Source organism: Prinia subflava, chromosome 13, assembly GCF_021018805.1.
Source record: "Prinia subflava isolate CZ2003 ecotype Zambia chromosome 13, Cam_Psub_1.2, whole genome shotgun sequence".
NCBI lineage: Eukaryota > Metazoa > Chordata > Aves > Passeriformes > Cisticolidae > Prinia > Prinia subflava.
Genome location: NC_086259.1, coordinates 12,815,259 through 12,836,879, shown reverse-complemented (window position 1 = coordinate 12,836,879; position 21,621 = coordinate 12,815,259). Strand labels below are relative to the sequence as shown.

The window sequence follows — 21,621 nt, the reverse complement described above, 5'->3', positions numbered from 1 at the left end:
GGTTTTGCAATGGGTCCCCATCATGACTGTCAGTGTTTCCACTGTTTTCTCTGCTGTTCATTGCCCCCTCAGAGCAATGTGGTGATCTCATGGGTAGGGGTGGTAAGAGCTGTGCACTCCTGGGTTTCCTCTGGTTCCTGCTGCAGAGGAGGTGCCCCAGTAGCTGCTGGCAGCCAGAGGCACAGGTTGTGTGTCTCCTTCTCCAGACCTTTTAGCAGACCTTAAGGGAACAGTGCAGCTGATCCACCTGCTGACTCTAATAAAGTGTCATTGACCTTAGAGATGAATCCAGGGGTGCTGCCCTGGCTGTGCAATCACGATGTGTGTTCATGTGTGTTCAGCTGGGACAGGCCTGAAAGAGGAGCTCCTGTGAGCCCCAGTTTGGTGCTGCAGCCACCTGAACCTGCCCCAGTTGTGATCCATTGTGTGTCATTCAAGGACTTCCAGCCTCAGCTTCTTTCATGAGCACCTCAAAGGCATCCAAAGCTCAGGTACACTGAAGAGAGTCCTTGAGCTTCCCCTGTTGGCAAAGTCTTTCTGGTCCTTCTACAAAGGGGGAGAAAGACACATCCTGAGTGAAGGAGAAGAGCAGCTGCTCTCATCCTTTTCTCTGTGTCTCCTGAGTCATTCAGTCATGCCTTTTTCATTTGTGAGGCATCTCAGCTTTCAGGGAGAACCCACCTGGTGACCTGCAGAGACTCCCCTTGATTTTAATGTGCTTTTGAGTGAGCCCAAGTTCTGCTCAGGTGTTTCCAAGCGATTTTGCTGAACTGAGGCTCCTCAGTCGCTGCTGCAGTTGGGATTTGCCACTTGCCAGTTCTGTTTATGTAAAACCAGACAACCTGCCTTCCAGAAGCTGAATTTTCTGCTGTCCTTTCCTAGGGAAAGATGCCATTCTTGAAAGTGCCCAGCAGTTCCTCCTTGACCGTCAGTCCATCTTTGGGAACGACCTCATCAGCCTGCCTGAAAATTCATCACTTTATGTTCCTTCTGAAAATACAGCTTCCTACATGACCTCTGTGGGTGTCCAAGGGGATATCCCTCTAAACCTGAGTTCTTCAATGGACAACAGCCAGTGATTTAACTTCCAAGAAACAACAGCTCCCTCCCAGCCACCCAAGCATCCACAGGTTTGAATGTAAAGAAACAAAACTGACTCAGAAACTTGCAAGAGAGTTTCTTTTTGTGCCCGTTTTTTTTTTTTTTTTGAGTAGATGGAAATGGTCAGTAGCTGTTGCATTACCCTCCCTGCACCTGGATTTCACTGTTTTTAAAACAAAATACTGCTTCTTGTGCTTGCTCTGAGAGGGAGGGAGAACTTGCCAGGATTTTTTTTTTTCCCTTGAAAATGCTTTAGAAATTTCAAACCTTTTAATAAAATTTAAGTGAAGAGTAGGTTGAAAGTCCATCTGAGACTTCATAAAATAGTGATCCTGAGTAGTGCCTGCAATGGCAAACTGTTGGATTTTATTGGGGCAGCACAGATTAGCTAAGATGCCTGACCCTTGTTTTTTAATAGCAAAATAGTTCTACATGCCAGTCCAATGCTCTGAAAAGATTTTTTATCCATTTTCTGGGTTTAATGGGATGCACCCGCTGTTCCTAGGGTGAGTAGGAAGAAGATCTTTTGGGGTGTGTAGAGCCTTGTTTTCTCAGTGACCCCACCAAGAATGTGCCTCTGGCTCTTAGGGGAGCTGCACACCATCACAGGCTGCAAAACATCCCATGCTGAGTTGAGAGCTTTTGTTGTTTGGGATTTATTTTGCCCCAAATTATTTTTCTCTTACATAAAGTCAGGGCACACCATACTTAAAAAATAGAAAAGGGATAGACTTTTCTGCACACACAATTTTCCATGTGCAGAGAGGGCTGAGGGAGTGCACTCTGGGTTTTTGGTGCTGGCTAAGTATTCCATGTCCAGTCTAGTGTTTTTTTTTTTTTCCCTTGGCTTTGACCTGTTCTATTTCCCCTGAAGATGTGCCTGTTGGTTTATTGATGTATAAAATTTGATTAAACAGTTTAATTTATTGGTTCCCCTTTTTAGAAGGACTCTCAGCTGCTCAGTGTAGGAGAGAGGCAGAATGGTTAGTCCACCATGTCCCACAAACTTCTGTCCTTTGTGCATCTGAGACCAGCCTCAAAGGCTGAACTAACCTTCCCCATCCATGTGGTTTCTGAAAACTGAGTTTCTCAACAAAGCACAGCTTTGTTTTTTATGCTGTAGTTCTAATGAGAACGTATTATTTATCTCAGTATCTTCTACCTGAGTTGCTTTTCCTTAGGAAGGTTACCCAAATGCAGTAGGACAGACCCAGGAAATTCAATTAACTCAGGCCTCCTAAGGGCTTAGACAGGGAGGTTTAAGCTGTGCCAATATCATTTGAAGAAATGCTCTGCCTGCCTTCATTGCCATGACAATTTTTGGTTATGAACTGTATTTGTGAGCATTGTGGTCAAGCATCCACCCCAAAGTGTAGCTAACCAGTCAGATGAGTGCAGGCTAAAAATCTCAATAAGATGAGCATTTTTAAAATGGACCTTCCTGTCGCAGCCCTTTCCTCCATCCATTTATCACTATGTGAACAAATGTGTTAGTTCAGAAACACTCACTTTTGAGCACATTTTTGCCCAGCTGATTCCTGTGCTGGGAGCTCTGTCACTCCTTGGTGGTGTGGTCTGTGCAGGAGCGAGGTTGTGAGAGCTCCTAAATTAATCCCAGCCACTGTTTTTGTGTTCAGGACTAAGGGAAAATTCCAGCAGCCCCCATGGGCCTGGAATTTAGACGATGTGCTTGAGTGTATCCTGGACAAGGTATTTCTTTTTGACAGATTTGTGCTTAGAAATTTCACCTAGCTCAGCCCATTTCCACCCTATTTTGCCCTTTCCAGCGATGGAAAGTCACTGAGTTGCACTCTGTTTACTTCTTTTCTCACAGCTAATTGAAAACTGCCTGGTGTCTCCTGACACTGACAGTGAATGTTCAAGATTTACACCCTTCTCTGAACTCCCACACTCTAGGCTTTTGTCATGTTAACACTGAATGTATTGATGCAACAAGGTATTTAAGCACATGCTTAACTTCACGCTCCTGAGGAGTTTTCCTGTATTTTTCTGGAGCCTGTCACATGCTTGAGGCTGGGCATGCGCTTGTGTCTGACTGGATTGTCTGCTTGGGGTTGAGAAATGAAGCCCTGGGAGAGCTGCCCGTGGGCACAGCCAGGTGCAGCTGGGCCCTGCCTCTGTCCTGCAGGGCAGCTCCAGCCTGTGCTCGTGGGGAGCAGCCTCTCAGGAGGGCTCGTGGGGTTTTCTTTAGGCTTTTTGCTCTACTATAAACATGAGATTGGAGCTTGATGGTGAGAGAGGAACCTCCAGGAAGAGCACTCGGGAGCCATTCCTGTGAAGAAGGCTTGTGTTCCTCGGCTTTTTACATTGTTACATTTACTTGAAGGTGATGTGCTGAGACTGCGTTTTTGCACTATGCTGTACATTTGTAAAGTTTTACAGAAGACACTAATTAAACGTTTCCTTTTTCTCATTTCGTGCTGCTTTGGCATTTCTCTCACTCCTGTCGTCTGTCCCTTACTCCTCTTCTCCTTCCCAAGGCCTCAGTGACAAGTGAAAATCGCTGCTAAGCTTTCAGAGGGCTTGTGAGGGCCCCTGGTGGGCTGTGGTCCCTGTGTGAACACACAGGGGCTGGGGAATCCTCCCGTGTAAGATGTGGGGAAGTTAACACAGCTTGGAAAGCTGCTGAATTCTTCAAACTCAAATGCCTCTCAGGGTGGATGTAGCTGGTAAAATCAGGGTCACAGTAAAAGAATCTACAGTTCTTGAAACTATTTGCTGCTTTTTTCCCCCATTTGTCCTATTTTTCTTGCTTTCAGTGATAACAGAGCTCAAACTTCACTCTCTGAATTATTTTTTTAAACCTTTTGTTTGCAAACATAATGTGATCCTTTATGTTTACCTGTTTTTAGTGTAGTAAGTGGATACCAGGACAGGCACCAAAACACAGCATGGAAAATGCAAACCCCAAACTCCTCAAAATAGTCCTTATCCAGCTTTCTGTCAGAAAAGGAAGCAGCTGCTTTTTCAGGATGGAGCTCATACAGGCTGGTGGCAGCATTTGCAGCTTTCTGAAGAGCAGATTCCTGCGCTGCTGCTTCAGGTAACCCTGTGCTCCACAGGCCCTTGGCTTCCCCCAACCCTGTCTGGAGGCCAAGGCTTTTCCAGCATGTTTTAACTCATGCAAGGTGGGAAATGGATGAAATTTAAAGCAATTGTATTGTCCTCTCTGAGGGCTTTCACAAATATTTTGTGTTACTATGAGGTCTGGTTCTCTTGCCACCAGATGGCACCAGGTGGTAGGAAATACATCTTTTCAACAAGCCCAAAAGAATGTTTTATTTCTTTAAATTTGCACACTTACAAGAACTGTTCAATTCTATTTATTACAAATTATTAGAGGTGTATAGAAGTATGAAGAAAGACATTCACCTAAACTTGGCTATACTCAAAATCCAGATTCTGAGACACATCTCAGTGAAAAACACTAAAAGCAGCAGATGTAAGTGTATGTTTCATTACAGATGCCCTAAAAGGTAAAACCAGATTTTCTGTGCATGGATGCTATTTCTGCATCTTTTTAGGCATAAACAATCATGATGTCAGGGGATATTACATCAGTAAAATATCCCATCAAGAAGACTCTCCATTTGCCATTGGAGTCCATCTGCTAAGATGTACACTGGTATGGAATTAAAATATAAAACACCAAATGAAAATAATGTGATTACAAACAGAATTATTTTTAGTCAAATGACAGACACACTGAATTATGCTTGAAACTATATCTGTAATGAAACTGATATATAAACATGTAACTAAGGCATTTCTAGAAGGGTGCAAAGGCACAAATAACACAAGACTGGAATTTAAACTGTAATTTTCACAGTAGTGAACAGGCAGCTGCCCTGAGGAGCTTGGAGGCGAGGGCAGTGAGTTTTGATATCACAATGTCACATCACCTTTAACAAATGGTCCCATTGCCAGCCTCCATATTTTGGGCAGATTTGCATGCAGTCAGACACTGTGCTCCTGGTTTGGTCTGTTTTGTTTGAAGTGATTAATCCAATCCACTCTCACCATCCTTGTCACCTGGTGCTTCATGAGGACCTCCTTCCCCCTCAGCCAGGCCCTGTGCTTCTCCATCACTGCCATGCCCTGTTAGGAGCAAAAGGCAAATGAAACTCACTTGTGGTCTTTAATACTAAAAATGAAACACAGAGCCCAATTATTAAAAACCATTTAAATGAAATTCAATAAGAAATCCTCTGCAGAAAAAGAAAACATTTTAATTCCTGATTTATTAGGATGTCCACATAAATAAGAGGAAGAGGTGATTGTGACTAACAGCCCTCAACAGGAGCTGAATAGATCCTCAGTGTGTCTGTGGCACCCCCATTTTCTCTGGGATTAATAATGTCATTGTAATCTTACCATCCTCTTCCCACGAGCTGGGGTCATCTGGTTGGTGACAGACTGGTGACAACAGCAGATGATCCTTGGGCTCAGTGATTACCTCTTGTATCAAGGGTTTCAAAGGGACTACCTCTTTATCTTTGATCTCCAGATATCTTTCTGAATTATCAGGCTCTGTAAAGAAGCTTTTGAGAAGGGGTCTTAAGTGCTCCCTTTCATGCTGTTTATGGTTCTGACATACATTTGAAAAAATTCCTGTTGGAACTTCTTCTATTGAATTCTCAAGCATGCTTTTATTGTTTTCCTCTAATGCAGAATTGCTGTCATTTGTCACTTCAGAAATTATTTCAATCTTTGGGTGATTGTCCTGCTGTAAAGGTAGAAATGTGATTGAAAAATTATTCTTAGATATAAAAGCCAAAGGATGGGTAAATATCTCTTGGATCCATGTGACAGTTGTCAGCTTTAATGTGCTGTTCTCATAAATTAGGTGGAATATATGCTTCACCCATAGTTCTGCTGCTTTGTGAATGAATCTTAGGTTGGCAATTTCTCAGGCAACTCCAATGAACTGACCATAAACTAATTAACAGTTCATAAAAAGAGCAGTGTGTGGGCTCTGCTCTAATATTTTCCTCCAAACAGAGGAACCTGACCAACATCTTCATCTATCTCCAGCTGAGAACTGAGCAGCCTTTGGAGCAGGACAGCTGCTAACACATCCTCCTTCCCTAATTCTCTTTCCTTGCCTTCTTTTAATTGCAGGCTTTGTTGCCCGAGACATTTTACAGCCCTGTTATGAGTCTGTAATCCAAAAGGCAAGTCAGTTCCATGCCTATGCTGACTGTAGAATAGTTGGCATTATCTTGGAAAGCCTTGTGAGAGTATGTACTGTACCAGCCTCTGTCTCCAGCAAGGCCACATGATTCTATGATCAGCATGAAAATGAAAACTGCTTTTGAACTTTATTGTCTTTTTTTTTTTCTACTTCTTCCTATAAGCTTATGCCTAAAAGATTAGTTTGAGCAAAGCAAAACTCTGTAAGATGGACAAGGACTGGCCTGCAGTAGAGAGTAGAGTTTCAATTTCTCTATGATTTCATTTGAAAAACCAGATTTTATTCAGCAGCAGGCAATTTGCACCATATTAATACTGGTACAGTATATTTTAAGACTAATCTTCATTATAACACTACATCCTATTAAGAAACTAAACTTATGTTACTGTTGCATTACTGATCATAAGTTTTTATTCTCTTTATTCTATGCACAAGAATATAAAAAAGTCAGATTTAAACAAAGGAAGATTTACATGTAGATATGAACTGCTGAAACCATCCATTTTCATTTGCAAATGCATGTGATTGCATCTTCCAAACCAGCATTTCACAACTTAGATGATCCTCATTTTGCAAAACCTTTGTAAATGTGTTTAAGGAAGTTTCATTACTGGAATTAATGAAAATGTTACCTTTTGAACAAAGATTTCCTCTTCTGGGAGAAACTCATCAACAACTACATCTTCTAAATCAGGCAGTTCCTGAAAACAATCACAGATCCATAATCAGTGGGAAGAGCTACTGTAACCCATGAAAAATTACATCTCTGGCTCCTTGGAGAACTTTTTCAAAGCAGTGCTCATCAGGGTGTGAGGCCACAGCCAGCAGACACCACTGCCATCCTCTCACGGGCACAGTTTCTGTTAAACACATGTGGGAAAGGGAAAGTTCATCTGTCTCCAGAAAGAGCAAATGGGAAAGCAATAGCCCTGATGTCAGACTGAATGCTGTTTTCTACTATGCTGTGTGATTATGAAGGAAAACAGGATAAAGAGTAAGACATTACCAGGATTTTAAAAGCAAACATGATTTATTCTCTTAGCTGTTTCCTGTCTATTCAATAGACTTAATCCCCTGCAATAGACTTAACTGCAACCCATCTGTATGAGTAAGTGCCAAATCCAGACCTGCAGAATTCCTGAAACTGCATATCAAGTAAGCTCTGTTAACCTAAATACTCCTAATAATCCACTGTTGTACTGTGAATGCCTCATAATTAAGACCCAGAACTGCAAACTTGCTGAGAACTGTTTGTTTTTTCAGACAGGTCCACTAGAAAATATTATCTCAGAAAATTATAATTTGCTGACAAGAAAGGAAACACAGAAGGTGGGAATGCAAAGTCACAGGTAGAAACTAATACCTAATGCCATTTTTTTACTGTAGGTCAATACTGGAATAAGCTTCTCCTTTTGTTTTTAGATATTTTTAGCACTTAATGACTTTCTAGGAGACTGCTTGGTATGGTAGCATCAGGAACACCTGTACTGTCTTGTGTGGTGAAGATTATTACACAATTAAAATCAAGAAAGGAAATGTCTCCTTCCTGATATGGTTGCAGCTAGTGCAGCATGTCCTGAAGTCACACAGTTCTATAAAAATTGCATTAAAAGTGTACAAATTAGGATCTGAGACGAATGTGGAGTTTGATGTCAATAGGGAGATGAAATATCTGTAAGTCTTGTTTCAGTCATCAGGGTGCATTTGCAGACAAGTATGAGTTGACCCAGTTTAGGTACATGGGAATGAGGTTCCCACACTGCCAAGGCATGTGCAGCAACAGGAGCTTGTTTCTGCTTGACATGGGGATGTCATAACCACCCATTGCAACTCCTCCTCCACTCTCCTCCCTTATATCCCTCCTGAGAGCATCTGGAGCTCAGGATGTGAATGAAGATAGTGGTGCTGCTCCAGAGCCGCTCACCATCCACATCTCCCCAGGCACTGCCGGCTATGTCAGCCCTGAGATCCTTCGCAGTGTCTGCAATAGGGTGAGTACTGCAGGCTCTTGGGAGAGGCTCTTCCTATCACTAAATATCACTGGAGAACAAGGAGCATGGACACTGAAATGTGCATTAGTGTGGGATTTGGGTTTGGTTTTCCTTCTGTAGAGTTAAAATAGTCCCACTTGTTACATCTCCAACACCCCACAGATGTGTGCTGAAGAGTTACTTTTATACTGCCTGCAAGTTTGTGCACAGGATCTTCCTATGGTGCTACAGAGCATCAAGGGCAAAACAAACACTGAATCAAGGAGATCTTCACACTGTGGGTACCTACAGTGTCACTGCATACTTAAAACCTTTACTTCACATACTTCAAAATCTACTTTTAAGAACAATATTGTGCATACTTTAATTGCTGCCCATTCTCTCCACTACCTTTTTTAAGGCTATGATTAAAACCAGCCAAACAGGAGGAGGCAGCAGCAAACCCTCTGCTGAAGCAGTGGGCTGAGCCCTTCAATAACAACACGGAATTTTTGCCTGGGAAATTGGAGCATGGCAAAGATAAAAGGCTTTTCTGCCAGCAGTGAACAATGGCAGTATAGGGTATCACAGAGTGTATTAAGTGCTCTGGGAAATCATAAGCTCAGAAGTTTTTATTGCTGATTGTATCACAGTCTGACAGTGTCAGTTTATCAGCAGTGTCCTAATTAGGACATATTGAACAATTCTCCTTTGAAGTGAGGTTGTATTTTTCAGTGGTATCTATATCCTCCTCATGGTTAAGTGTGGTAAACATGTTTAAATGTGGCATCAGATAGACATTTTAGATAATACAAGACATACTACAAATGTCAGTCCCTTATTATGTATCTGAATGGTGTACATTCTGCTCTTCTTGAAAACACACATCAGAGATCTATTTTGAGAATTAATTTATACAACCTAATACTGCTGGGTAACATTTACAATGATAGGGTGCTATTTCTTCCCTATGGTTTTTCTGCAATAGCTATTTTCAACTGCATATTTAATCTGAGTTTTGATTAAGAGGACAAATATGTCTACTAGATTCTTTTCACTGTAATTTATGTTTTTAAATGAGAGCCCTCATTAGCTTCTCCAGAGAAATCATAAAGATAGAAGGTCAACTTCAGATGATTTACATGAGAAAAGGATTTATAGGATAAAAAATTTAAGGACAGAATAAACTTTGGAAGCATTCTTCATAAATGCTCCACTGGAGAATACCCCTGCAACTTTACTTTTTGGGGTTTTTTTCTCTTTTCTTTTAATTTTTCCTAACAGTAGACCTTTCTTAAAAACCTGTCCATTTAGTTTTATTAGCCAGAATGTTGTAAGAATTAACTTGGAGAAGACAACACACACATGTGAACTTCTCAAAGTCTGAATCCAATACGTACATCGAGAGAAAGTGTCTGCAGTGTGTCCAGTTTGAACTGCTCAGTTTCAGTGTATTCCTCCCTCTCAGGAAGCACGGCCTTGTCAGTAGCTGCCTCCTGTCCTGGTAGATCTACAGAATAATCAATAGTTAGTTGCAGAGAACTAACTGAATAAAAAAAGTCTACATTGCAACAGCAAACCCTGCAGAACCACACTGCTGGGGAGTGACTACCACTGCAGAATTCATAGCTCAATCTAACATTTGTTTTTCTATTATATTCTGGGTCTCTCTTCTGTTGTACAAATTAATATTTGCATTTTGCAAATGTGTTCCACAAATCTATAAAAGCATTTCTCCATGTGTGAAGGTTCAAAACCATCTCTGGAGTGATGACCAGCTTCTGTTGGCAGACAGACTGCCCAGTTTACGTGGGAGCAAGGGAAGTCTGTAAACTCCCCTGGCCTTGCACTAAACCTGGCATGTTTGAGCAGTTCCACCTTTAAGTTGCAGAAGTTGCCGGTTAAGCCTTCAGAATTTTACTGTTCATTGTATTTAAAGAATATTTTACCCAGTATTGCTTGATTTCACCTAGTCACTGTGGAAATCTATGGAATATTTTAAGGTATGAATTAGTTGTGTTGAGCCACAGCAGAGGCAGGACTCCACTAAGAGGTTGGCAAATCATCTCTGCCTGTTCAGTCTGCTCTGGGTCTTTGCTGTGTACGTTACCATCTGTCCCCTTGTTGAAATTTGCACATTTGTAAGAGTCTGGTTCTTGAACTTCATCAGGCATATTTCCAAATATGGAATCTCTGGTATCTCCAAGATTTGGTAGAAGTGTTGTCACTTCATCACAAACATCAAACCCCTCATTCTTAAATTTCCCAGTCTGTTCCTGGGCTTCTTCTTCTGATCTATTTGAAATTTCTGATGTATTAGAATTTCCACCACCATCTTTTGAATTTGCAGATGCTCCTACGGAACAAATAATTTCATTAGAATTGCTGAGCTAATCTACCAGTGCTCATTTTGAATATCCAAACACTGCTACAATGGGCTGGAATATGCATCAAAAGCTCCTACTTTGAGCAGCTATTCATGGATGAGTAGTCCTCCCAAGACTGCAAAAATGCTGTTTTCCCATCCCAGCTCCCCAGCAAACACAAGTTCCCCAGAAAAAAAAAATCAGAAAATGCTTAAATAATAAATGTCTGGTATTTCTAATACTTTGAAAAGGCTCACAACATATTTAAATACATCCTTGAGGATTTTGATGGATCAGCAACAAGTGCTGGTTACCCTCTCCTTTGTGCAATCCACTTGCTTAAAGAGAAAGTTTTACTTGTTAGTCAATCCAAAGATATATCAGATAAAGCCTCCTCTGCACATTCAAACTGAAGTAGTCACAGACATCTTCCAAAACAGTAAGCACAAACCTTCTTGGCTATCTGCTGCAACTTCTTCCATGCAAGTTTGTGTCTTCTGTTCCTTTGCTCTTTGCCTAAATGTTGCTAATGCATCAATGCTATCTTGGATTTTTTTTCTCTCTCTGGTTTCCCATTTTTCCCTTTCTGCTTTCTCAGCTTCAAGCCCTCCAACAGCCCAGGCTTCTGCACAGGCTCTAATGAAAACACAAAAGCTCACTGTAATACAGCTATGAAAGCCCACCTTTGCAGTGACAGAGAAATTTAAAATAGCTTGCAACAGCACAAAATAGCTGCAAGAGAAAAAATCAGATAGCAGTGACAATCCCTTATGCAACAGGGATGCACATTTATCTCACAAAAGAAACAGAGATATACAAATGCTGATTGGTGATTACACCACCAGAGATTGGTTTGATCTTGGCTTAGCTGTTCCAGACACCCACTCAGGTTCTGTTGAAATCAGGATTTGCCTCTGATCTACAGACCTGGCATGAGACAATTCTGTTCAAGAATTATTTTGTGAAAAAATACATTGCTTTTTTTTCTAGGTATGTTAGATGTAGAACTCTGTAGTACAATACTCTTCTCCTCAAAGTATCCACCTTCAATAAATTATACTGGTCCATCTTCCTTCCCTGACAGTATTGACAAAAATGGATGAGTGATTGTTAGCACTTGGTTCTTACTGCTGTGTAAAGAAGATGGCTGTTTCTTACCTATCCTTTGGAAAAACTGGTCTGTCATCCAGATATGTCAGCTGTTTTAGTCGAACAGTGAGTGTTTTTCTATAACGAGCAATTTTCTTTATCACCTCGTTTCCCATCAAATTCAGCACATGCTAGGCAAACAAGGGAAACAATTTTTAAGCTTGAGTAGCAAAACCCCCAGCCTGGATATGCACTTCCCCTGTCATTTCAAAAGCAAGAAATGAATAAAACATCCAAGGTGTTACAGGTGATCTACCATTATTAAAAAAAATCATGTTTAATAATGTTTTAGACTGATACCTACTGTGCACTGAACTACCCAACAAAGGCACTTTGGGGGTTCACCCACACACCACACAAACCCTCAGCTGTTTTTGGCTTACCAGATTGGGCATGGTCTCCAGAATAGCTACAATACTGGGATCACTTAGATTGTTGTGGGAAAGATCAAGGACACAAATACTGGGGCATTCCTGCAAGTGCTGGATGTCTTCCACTGTTCGTAACTTATTGTGAGCGATCTGCAGGGTCTGCAGGACTTTCAGACAAGCTGCCAGACAAGAACAGCACAGTAAAAGGACAGGTAAGAGTTGTCACTTCACAGAGGGTTTCTTGAGCAAGTAAAAACTGCATTGTCAAACTAGTTGTTTATATTGAATTTGGAGATCTTTCTCAATTTGTTATTCTGCTATATATACTTTTTGGCCAGGCCTCCAAAGCTGCTTTCTTCACCCCAGGGAAAAATGGGTGCTTGGTTTTAGGATGGTGGTTGTTTTTAATTCACATTTCAAAGTAATTAGTTACACAAAAGCAAGAGCTTGAGCATCAAAATTGTCCCATTTATGCAAGCACTAATGTACAGAAATATTTTTTTATTTTCTGCTCAAGACAGAATCAATCTTTCAGCAGATATAAAAGATTTGGTAATTGTGACTGCAACTGCCAAAGCACATCTTAACCGTAAAGTAAATGGTGAAAACTGGATTGTCAGCCTGTCTGCAACACAGATAAGTGCTGAGATGGCATTAAAAAGAGAGGAAAAATTACTTAATTATCATAAGTATCCATGTGAAAGTAGTTTCTATGTATTTTCTGCTTCTCAACACAGGTTTTATTCCTCCCCAGAAGCCCTGTGGGCTTTAGTATGGATATTGTGCAAAATTCTAACACAAATTTTTAAATCCCTCGAAACTAGTGCCACTAACAAAAGCTTAGTCAGAGCTTAGGAAATAGGGGCTTGCCAGAGGCTAAAACCTGTTGCACCAACAGCTCTTACAGAGATTCTCAATGGTCCTAATGTAGTTGTTACTGATATTGAGGGAATCCAGCTTTTGTAAGGGTTCAAGGTTTTCAATTTTCTCAATTAAATTGAGTTGCAAGTAGAGGGAACGCAACTCTGTCTGAGCCTCCAAATTCTCAATTTTCCTTAAGCCATTGCATTGCAGCCACAAACACTTCAGCCCAGTATATTCTTCAAGATTCTCCAGTCGGTCAAATCCTGCAGAGAAAAAAAGATGTTTCAAAATGAAATGGCATTGGGTAAAATGATTCTTTGGATGAGAAAATTCCATTAAACCAGAGCTGTTGAAGCAGCCTGACAGAACACTGGTACTGAAGTTACTGCAATATTTCCACTGAGCTCATGGCATGTTTCTGGCCCATAAAGGGCAAAACCAGGTTGGTACCTATTCTGGTCTGTTATCTCAGCAGCCCTTTAGGTGCAAAATAATACACAGCAAAAACAAGAATGTAGAAGGTAGCATATTCTATTTATTTGGAAGAATTCTTAGGCTAACTTGGACCAAGTAACTGCATCATGCAAAAACCTGCTCAGAAATCACCAGAGGATGAGTAATGTTCATTCTAACTATTTTTTCCTTCAGCAGTGTTTGCAAACATGCAACAAGTCTTTACTGTTTATTCTCCTCCTGACCATTTTTATTGGGCAGTAAAAAAGTTCCAGAAGCTGGAAAAAGCTCTTTATACAAACAATTTAAGGAGAAATATGCATATTTTCCTCTGAGTGCAACCCAGGCCAGTATTTTAAGACATTTCTCAGAGGCTCCTGTTTCAGTAAAAGAAACCAAAAATCTGTCCCTGGATTCCTATTGTTCCTATGGCTCCACAAGAGAGTTAGATGTACACTTTACTTGTCTACCTTCACATTGACTCATTTTGCTTCCCAAATCCAGTGTTACATAAAATTGTGTTTCTAATTTAGAAGAATGACTAGATACCTTACTTCAGTGAGCCATGAAGTAAATTTTCTGCTAAAATGCTACTTAGAATGATCAAGCTAGGCAGTCATATCACATCTTACCTTTATAATGCAAGTACAGTGTATCATTTAAGTATGGGGTCCAGTATAATTTCTGCTGTTTACAGATGTCTAGCAGAATCTTTTTTGTCATTCTGAAATAGTACAGGAAGCAGAAGCAAAACAAAAAATGTATTTCAGTGCACATTCTGAGATCTTTGGTTTCCTTACAGATTCCATTGTAACATCATTAACAATTCTTTTATTCAAGAGAAATAGCTACAGCTTTCAAAATAATATTCTAAATAAATTTAAAAAAAAGGAGTGCTTTTTTTTAGTGTGGCTTTTCATTTCTACCTTTGAAGTGAGTTACCAGGCCCTTCTGCTAAAAAACAAAGGGTTCATAGGAAAATGGACAAGGAATTAGAGAGTCCATCTTCTTGGAAAAGGGCAGCATGATTTTATGCTAGCTTCTGGTTCCAATGTTAGTGTCCTCTCCAATTCTTTCCCCCATTCCTCCTTGTTTTAGTACAGGACCTTTGGTAGCAGAGCCAAAATGTAACATTTTTCTCAGACTAGAAAAGTCAGTAGTAACCAACCCAACATTTTATTGAAATGCTGACTCCAAAATAGCACTCAAGGAAGTTTCCACATACAGCTGTTGGCTGGCTGTGAGTGCCACTAGGAATTAACAGAATGCTTGGTCTGAACTGATGCAGAGAAAGGGTTAAATCTACTGGCTCGACTTCCACAGGAGTTTGTACAACTTTCTGAGGATCCATTAAATTATTTCATTTAGTGGTCAGAATGCAGTTTGCTGCTGTGGCCATAAACCCAAACATCTGTACAGATGCTGAAAATATCACTAACACCTGATTTATCCATTAGTCTCAAGTTCATCTTCAAAACTGTTCTGCAGAACTGAGATGAACACATATAATAGCAAAGCTCCTGATTTACCTTACAGAGCCTCTCCTTCCTTCTGTCCTTTGGCTGGATGAGCTGGTTCCAGACTTCTCATCAGTACCTGATTTTTGTTCATTCTGTTGATCTGCTCTGGACATACAGCTGACTTCTTCCTCTTGAGCTTTAACAGCTTTATAAGTAAGAAAATGCGTTGCAATTTAACAGCAAGGGTGGGGAAAATGTGTCATGTTGACAATTACTTTGGAGAAATATTGAAGAGCACTTGAATATGAATTTCAAGAAGAGAGTGTTTTAATCAAGATTTCTGCTGACATTTTTAATGAAACTTAACTTTTTTTACACAACATCATAAAATAAAATAGTAGCAACTGAATTGTTGAAATCTGCTTTTTTTTTTTTTTAGATCTGGAAGTCAGTACTCATTATTCTTAATATTCTTACAATGTACAGTGACACTGAAGTACTGACACCATTGTTCTTATGGTGTTAGACATTTAATATATATTCTATTTAATTGACACCAATTTGAGTTTACTGTAAAGACACTACAGCAATGATGTATCAGAGTCATCCCAAGCACTGTTAGTCTAGCTCTTCTACAAATTTACCCTTTTGTGCTCCTTGGAAGGTGTCTTTACAGTGCCTTTCATTCACTGCAATTTCGTATCTGTCTCTTCAGATAGTTGTCCTGAACTTTCTACTTGGCACTTGTAGTTCATACATTTAAAGAGAAAGTGTAAACAAGATGATTGTACCAGCTTACTTAAATACAACTGTAATTAAAACATAATAATTGGACATATTTAGTTACACAAGAGGCAATGGGCTGAAACTGATGCACAGAACTCCCACCTGAACATAAGGAAGAACTTTTTCGTGCGGGTGACCATGTACTGGAACTGTTTGCCCAGAGGGGGTGTGGAGCCTCCCTCACTGGGGATATTCCAGAACAATTCCACAATCCTGTGCGTGTGCTCTGGGATAGCCCTGCTTGAGCAGGGAGGTCGGACCAAGGACCCGCTGTGGTCCCTTCAAACCTGACCCATCCTGTGACTCTGTGGTTTACAGGTCAAGCTGGCCGTGTGATTACAACACTGGGAGGAATACTTTTCCGGCAACAGGAAAGTATAGAAATGTCGAGAAAGGAAAAAAGACCACAGGAAGATAGCAACTGAGTATGCCTCAGTTAGGGCAGGATTTCCAGTGACTTTGCTGGCAGAGAGCACACACTCGTACTTGCATCCGGATGAGCGCGAAGAGCCGTGATGTGCGGCTGTGTGCGCCGGCGGGCGAGCCGCAGGGGCTCACCTGTGCTCCCCGCGCTGCCCTCAGGCTCCGGGCCCGCACCTCCGCTCCCGGTGCCGCCCAACGCCGCCTCTGACGCTTCAGGCACCGGGACCTCCCCTCGGGGGCCGCTGCCCGACACTGCAGCGGGCGCCGCCTGCATTCTAACACCCCTCGAGCCGGTAGGGGATTCACGCTCTGCCTTTTTCAGACAAAATGTCCACGGGCTTTAGTGGGCGGCAGGCGAGGGCCGGAGCGGAGGCCGAGCCGCGGCTGCCGCCCCCGCCGTGGCCATGGCGACGCCGCGCAGCCCCACAAGGCCCCGCTGCCGCTCCCGGCGGCCCCGCGCGGCGCGGGCAGAGCGCGCAGAGCGGGCGGCGGGCCCGGCCCGGCCCCGCGGGGGAGGCGCCGGCGGGTCGGGGCTGCGGCGGGGGTGAGACTCGTCCGGGACAGGGATGGACCTGGGCCGGGGCTGGGCGAGGGGCCAAGGCGCCGGGCCAGCTCGCTGAGAGCTCCAGCCGAGCTCCGGAGCCCGTTGTCCCACCCTGGGCGAGAGGCGGGCGAGAGGCGATGTTCCGGGTGCCACATCGGGTCCTGCCGATGAGCGGACGGATCTGTGCTTGTTTAAAAAATGTATTAACTAGTAAAAGGCGTGTGAGGCACAGCAAGCGAGGTGTGCGGTGTCCCGATGCGCTGCACCGTGCCGTGGTTCAGGACAGTGGCAGATGCGGTGTTTTTGACAGCGCTGGGGACTGACGTTCTGTCTCTGCCTGCTTTGGCTCTCATGTGGCGTTTTGTCCTTGAAAGAGCCCGTTGTTCCTTGGTGTCTCAGCTCTCTCGCGCTGGTTATCCTTGACTCTCTTGTAGGCAGTTTTTCATCTTCTAAAATTGTTTTTCACCTGTTCAGCTTCTGCTTGAATAGTTTTATTTACAGAACCGTTGATCATTGTTATTGCAGTATAACTGATAGCTCAACCCTTGGAAAGGGCTAAATAGTACCTAAACTAGTGAGAATGATGGTAGGTGGCACACAAATTTTAGCAGACTGACTTGTTTTTTTTCTGGATCAAAACAGTGCTCAAACTGTTAAATGCTGAATCTCAAAGGTTATCCATACAGTCTGATAAGTTTACATGGCCTGTGTATTTTTTTTTTCAGGCTTGTGATCACCATGGCTGCAGTGGATCAATTCTTCCTCTTGTACAGAGAAATCAGTCGCTCCTGCAGTTTCTATATAGAAGCCCTGGCTATTGTTGGAGCTTGGTACACAGTGAGAAAGTGTGTGTCCCTGGCGTTGAACACGTACAGCGCGCTCAGGCTGCACGTTATTCCGAAGCTGGGCGGGGAGATGGATCTCGTCAGGAAGTACGGGAAATGGGCCGTGGTCACGGGTAAGAGATGAAGTGGTGAATGTGCTTGTGTTTATGTAACATACTGTGCCAGTACTGTGAAACTTGGTGGCTTGTGGTGCTGGGAGAGCTTTATTGTCACAGGCTGGGGCCTGTATTATCTCTGGTTGCAGGTTAATTCTGCCTGAGCAGTGGCTGTTCATTGCCTTAACAAACTGATTCCTCAAGAGATGGGCAAGCTAAGTGAGTTGACTGACTGCTGAGAAATAATCACAGCAACTGTTGCCCAAATTTGCAGGCTACATCTTGATCACCTGCAAGTGTAGACAGAGATGTAGATGATATCCTTTTCTTGCTATGGGGTGTTCATATGTGCCCTAGTTCTTCAGCAAGGTTTGAATCCTGTACCTCTGACATCCCTGCCTTTCATTAAGTTTCTCCTTTGTGCTCTTTCTTGGCATAGAAAATATAAAACTTCTATGAAGGGAATGCAGAAGGTGGTTGACACTGTTGTCTTCACTGCTGTGTCTTTGAATTCAATATATTTAGTGCCACATGATCTCAGAAAAAAAAATAAAGGTATAATTGAAAGAACTGTCAAAGTAGAAGGCTGGTGTTGCTCTGTTTTTCACTTGTGTGTTCTATTGCTGTTTTCTCTTGCAGGTAGCACAGATGGTATTGGGAAGGCTTATGCTGAAGAACTGGCAAAGCGTGGTGTCAACATCATCCTAGTCAGCCGAAACAAAGAGAAGCTGGAGGCTGTGTCCAGGAGCATTTCTGAAACCTATAAAGTGGAAACAGATACCATAGTAGCTGATTTCAGCAAGGGGCGTGAGCTTTACCCAGGCCTTAGGGAGGCTCTGAAAGACAGAGAAATTGGGATTTTGGTGAATAATGTAGGAATATTTCATCCCCCCATATACGATTATACTGATTTGTCTGAGGATTTGCTATGGGACTTTATCCATGTAAATATTGCTTCTGCTACCTTGATGACACATATTGTGCTGCCAGGCATGGTGAAGAAGAGGAAAGGGGCAATTGTGAACGTTTCTTCATCAATGTGTTGTCAGCCAACACCGAGGTCGCCGGTCTATGGAGCCTCTAAAGTGAGTTGGGGTCTAGTGTTAAATGGCATGCACTGCAAAGTACATTATACGTTGGTTGTTAGGAGGGGTTTTTTGAACACATTCAGCAAGGAATGCTTTCTAAGGATTTGTATAAATATTGGAGGTGAATGATACATGTATTATGCAGGAAACTCATCCTCACAAGTGCTGGGCTTTGACATAGCTCTTTTATTTCCTTTGGCCTGGAGCAAAACCAGCTCTTACTACCCCAAGGTGTAAAACTCCTTGCAGACTTCCTTCAGTGTGGAAACTGGCTTATGATTGCTGTTCATGTGCAGAGTATCTGCCCCTTTGATTATGCTAAGTGTACATAGAACTGCACTCTGAATTAAAACAGTTAAAAGGCTTGAATGAAAAAGAACAAACACAAAAGTACCAAAGATTCATTTGACTGAAATAATTAATCCAAATCCTAGATCAGCAATCCAGCGTTAAGCCTGGCCTCAGAATACAGAAGTGAGAACAAGCTGCTCTAACATCCAAGGCCTCTTTGTGCAGTAACAGTGAATAATGCTTAAAGTGGTTGCTTTAGTTTTCCTAAAGCAGCTGTAAGAGCATTTGTACAAGATACTTTCCCAACGGAGTGCTGGGAAGACCTTTTGCAAGGCTGGTTGGGAGTGGAAAGCTCTCTGCCCTTTCTCAGGGAGAACTGGCTGTGTGCACAGCAGTGGCTGCAGCAGGGGAGGCATCACTGTTGCTGCCCTGGTAAGACTGAGCCAGGCTCGTTTTTCGGTCTGATTCCAGCAGTCCCAGTTATCAGCCTTGTGCTTTGCTTATTCTGTAAAAGTAAAATGAGCTAAAGAGGTAATGCAGGTACACATTAATGAATCTTTTTGCATAAGGGAGTCCCAGGAAATAACTAACCTGGCTTCTGGAGAAGAGAGTTGAATGCAAAATTCACCTGTAAATGTATTAAAGAAAGGGACTTTATTTTCTTCTGCTGACAGTAGTAGGTAGAGCTGGCTGTAGAGTGTCCTTGCAATGCCCCCAGACCAAATAAGGTGTTTGCTTTAGATGAAATAAATGTCTTTGTATTATTTTTAAGCAGAAATTGTCAGATTGTGATAAGCACTTTGTTCTGCAAGTTACTGTACCATGACAGGTTTATAGCAAATAATAACACATAGAAATGTTGAAAATACTTCAGAAAATCATATTTTTATACTTTTTATAGTATACTATTTATACTGTTTATACTATTTAATAATATTTATTGAGCTGGTGCATAAAATATGTTAAAACTTTTCTGTAATTTTAGTAAAACTTTGCCCTGAGATTTCATTGTTAAAAAAAAAAAAGAAAAAAAAGTCTCTTTCTGCTTTTGTCTTTCTAGACCTACTTGGACTATTTCAGTAGAGCACTACATTATGAGTATGCCTCTAAAGGAATTTTTGTTCAGAGTCTAATCCCATCTGTAACTGCTACAAAAATGGTATCATTCAACAGCAATTTGTCAAAGACACCTAGCATTTTTCCTACTGCTGAAGAATATGCAAGTCATGCTATTTCTACTCTTGGGTTATCCATAAGGACCACTGGTTACTGGAAGCATGCAATACAGGTAATTGAATCATTAAACTATTTCATGTTTGTCAGCAGATCAGCTGTTTACTTTCTTAGGAGTCTGACGGAAAACTCATTCTGAAGAAGTGTAATATGTATTGTAGACTTTAAGGCATTGTGGCTTTTTTTTCACTAGTTCTGCTTTAGAAACTTATGCTTAGGTATGCTTTTAAGATCAGAGAGTGAATCCAATTTTCCTGTAAAACGTAGCAGAAATGGGAAAGAGACAACTTTTTACTGAAAAACAGAGTATCTCATTTCTGTTGGGGTGTTGCTGTCTGGGCAAGTGCTTGACTGTCTTCTGTAAACAGAAATAGCTTTTTTCAGTCTTAATGTATTGAGCAGATTTGTGCTTTGGGGAAGAGTGGGAAGGGAGGATGGAATAATAGCAGGGAAAAAACCTGTATTTTTTTTCTAAGCTACCTGGAAGCAGGTCCTCCATCTGTCAGGGTTTTGAGGCAGACTGTTTTGTGCATGTTGGTCACATCTCCTGTATCCTGCCTAGTGGCTTCCTGTAGCATTGGGTTGAGGAGATGGAAATGAAGAAGTGGGGATTAGTCAGAAAGGAATAGAAGAGCCAGGATGCATTCTGGCAAAATGTGGCAATTAAAGGAAGTGGACAAAATTGCTGTTGTGTACTTGATCAAATCAGGATTCAGGACTTTTTTGCAGAACTCAACTGCTCAGCTGTGGGCACTACATCCTTGTGTGTGCATCCAAGCACACAAATATGTGTGCTTCCAAGGGGTTGAATTTAAGGCTTAGTTGATGATATTCAAGCACTTTTTGCCTTCCTTTAGTAGTGATTTTAGAAACTGTTTGCTTCAATGGAATATATCTTAATCTGTCCCTTTGATTTTTTTTTCTGTTTTGTTGTCTCCCTGTGCCTCTCTGCAGTTCACGGTGGGTGAGTGCCTGCCTGAATGGATGTGGGCATGGTTTGCACTACGTTTGAGCGGAATTCTACGCAAGCAAGCCTTGGCAGCCGAAGCGAAACAGAAGTAGCTCGATGTCCCACGAGACAATTCTGGTCAGAGTGCTGCAAAAATGTTTAATGAACCTTGGAGGACTTACTGTAAATTACCCATACCTTTTTAAGCAAGCTACGTAACCTAGACAACAGAAGTCTGGATCCCCTCTGTATCCTTGTATTAAATATCTCCTCTGCTGCTTTCCTTTATGACAGAGTGCTGATACTCTTGATGTTATCCTCTATTCAGTAATTGGGCAGGAGCAGGTATAGCGTTATTTCTAACAGTAAGTGACAGTCCCTCACACAGTGCTGATGTGCATTTGTAAAGTGGAGAGAT

The 21,621-nt window shown here is 41.8% G+C and overlaps 3 protein-coding genes across 9 annotated transcripts in view; 2 read left to right on the top strand and 1 right to left on the bottom strand.

Annotated features, from left to right (window-relative positions):
• Positions 1 to 4,157, top strand: part of HSF4 (heat shock transcription factor 4) — a 28,007-nt gene extending 23,850 nt beyond the window's left edge. For both annotated transcript variants that reach the window (XM_063410493.1, XM_063410494.1), the window contains exon 13: positions 883 to 4,157. In XM_063410493.1, coding sequence (XP_063266563.1) covers positions 883 to 1,079 — 197 coding nt within the window. In that variant the 3' untranslated portion in view covers positions 1,080 to 4,157. The remainder of the gene's footprint in view (positions 1 to 882) is intronic.
• Positions 4,158 to 4,381: 224 nt separating this feature from the next.
• On the bottom strand, positions 4,382 to 16,432 carry DNAAF1 (dynein axonemal assembly factor 1). 4 transcript variants are annotated; one of them, XM_063410985.1, is made up of 12 exons: positions 16,222 to 16,432; positions 15,019 to 15,154; positions 14,122 to 14,213; positions 13,078 to 13,299; positions 12,185 to 12,351; positions 11,811 to 11,932; positions 11,104 to 11,288; positions 10,397 to 10,642; positions 9,687 to 9,796; positions 6,949 to 7,017; positions 5,497 to 5,848; positions 4,382 to 5,220 (listed from the first exon to the last, which is right to left on the bottom strand). In XM_063410985.1, the coding sequence occupies exons 1-12, from the start codon at positions 16,430 to 16,432 to the stop codon at positions 5,123 to 5,125; spliced, it is 2,010 nt and encodes a 669-aa protein (XP_063267055.1). In that variant the 3' UTR covers positions 4,382 to 5,122. The 4 variants fall into 4 exon arrangements, with proteins under 4 accessions (XP_063267055.1, XP_063267056.1, XP_063267057.1 ...); XM_063410986.1 differs by having other exon boundaries at positions 5,497 to 5,845; XM_063410987.1 differs by having other exon boundaries at positions 16,294 to 16,432.
• On the top strand, positions 16,312 to 21,491 carry HSDL1 (hydroxysteroid dehydrogenase like 1). Of its 3 annotated transcripts, none has more exons than XM_063410991.1 (5): positions 16,312 to 16,451; positions 17,428 to 17,660; positions 18,282 to 18,727; positions 20,082 to 20,309; positions 21,209 to 21,491. In XM_063410991.1, the coding sequence occupies exons 2-5, from the start codon at positions 17,441 to 17,443 to the stop codon at positions 21,314 to 21,316; spliced, it is 1,002 nt and encodes a 333-aa protein (XP_063267061.1). In that variant the 5' UTR covers positions 16,312 to 16,451; positions 17,428 to 17,440; the 3' UTR covers positions 21,317 to 21,491. The 3 variants fall into 3 exon arrangements, with proteins under 3 accessions (XP_063267061.1, XP_063267060.1, XP_063267062.1); XM_063410990.1 differs by lacking the exon at positions 16,312 to 16,451 and adding an exon at positions 16,510 to 16,702; XM_063410992.1 differs by lacking the exon at positions 16,312 to 16,451 and adding an exon at positions 16,709 to 17,132.
• The last annotated feature ends 130 nt before the right edge of the window (positions 21,492 to 21,621 follow it).

What these genes read in the sequence shown, in the direction of transcription:
- DNAAF1 (XM_063410985.1), bottom strand. Translation starts at nt 16,432, where the DNA reads ATGCAGGCGGCGCCCGCTGCAGTGTCGGGCAGCGGCCCCCGAGGGGAG. An exon ending in TGCAGCAGATAGCCAAGAAG is followed by an intron (nt 10,643 to 11,103) that starts GTTTGTGCTTAC and finishes TTTGTTCCGTAG; the next exon opens with GAGCATCTGCAAATTCAAAA. An exon ending in TGCAGACACTTTCTCTCGAT is followed by an intron (nt 7,018 to 9,686) that starts GTACGTATTGGA and finishes GATTGTTTTCAG; the next exon opens with GAACTGCCTGATTTAGAAGA.
- HSDL1 (XM_063410990.1), top strand. Translation starts at nt 16,563, where the DNA reads ATGGCGACGCCGCGCAGCCCCACAAGGCCCCGCTGCCGCTCCCGGCGG. An exon ending in GGGTCGGGGCTGCGGCGGGG is followed by an intron (nt 16,703 to 17,427) that starts GTGAGACTCGTC and finishes TTTTTTTTTCAG; the next exon opens with GCTTGTGATCACCATGGCTG. An exon ending in ACTGGAAGCATGCAATACAG is followed by an intron (nt 20,310 to 21,208) that starts GTAATTGAATCA and finishes GCCTCTCTGCAG; the next exon opens with TTCACGGTGGGTGAGTGCCT.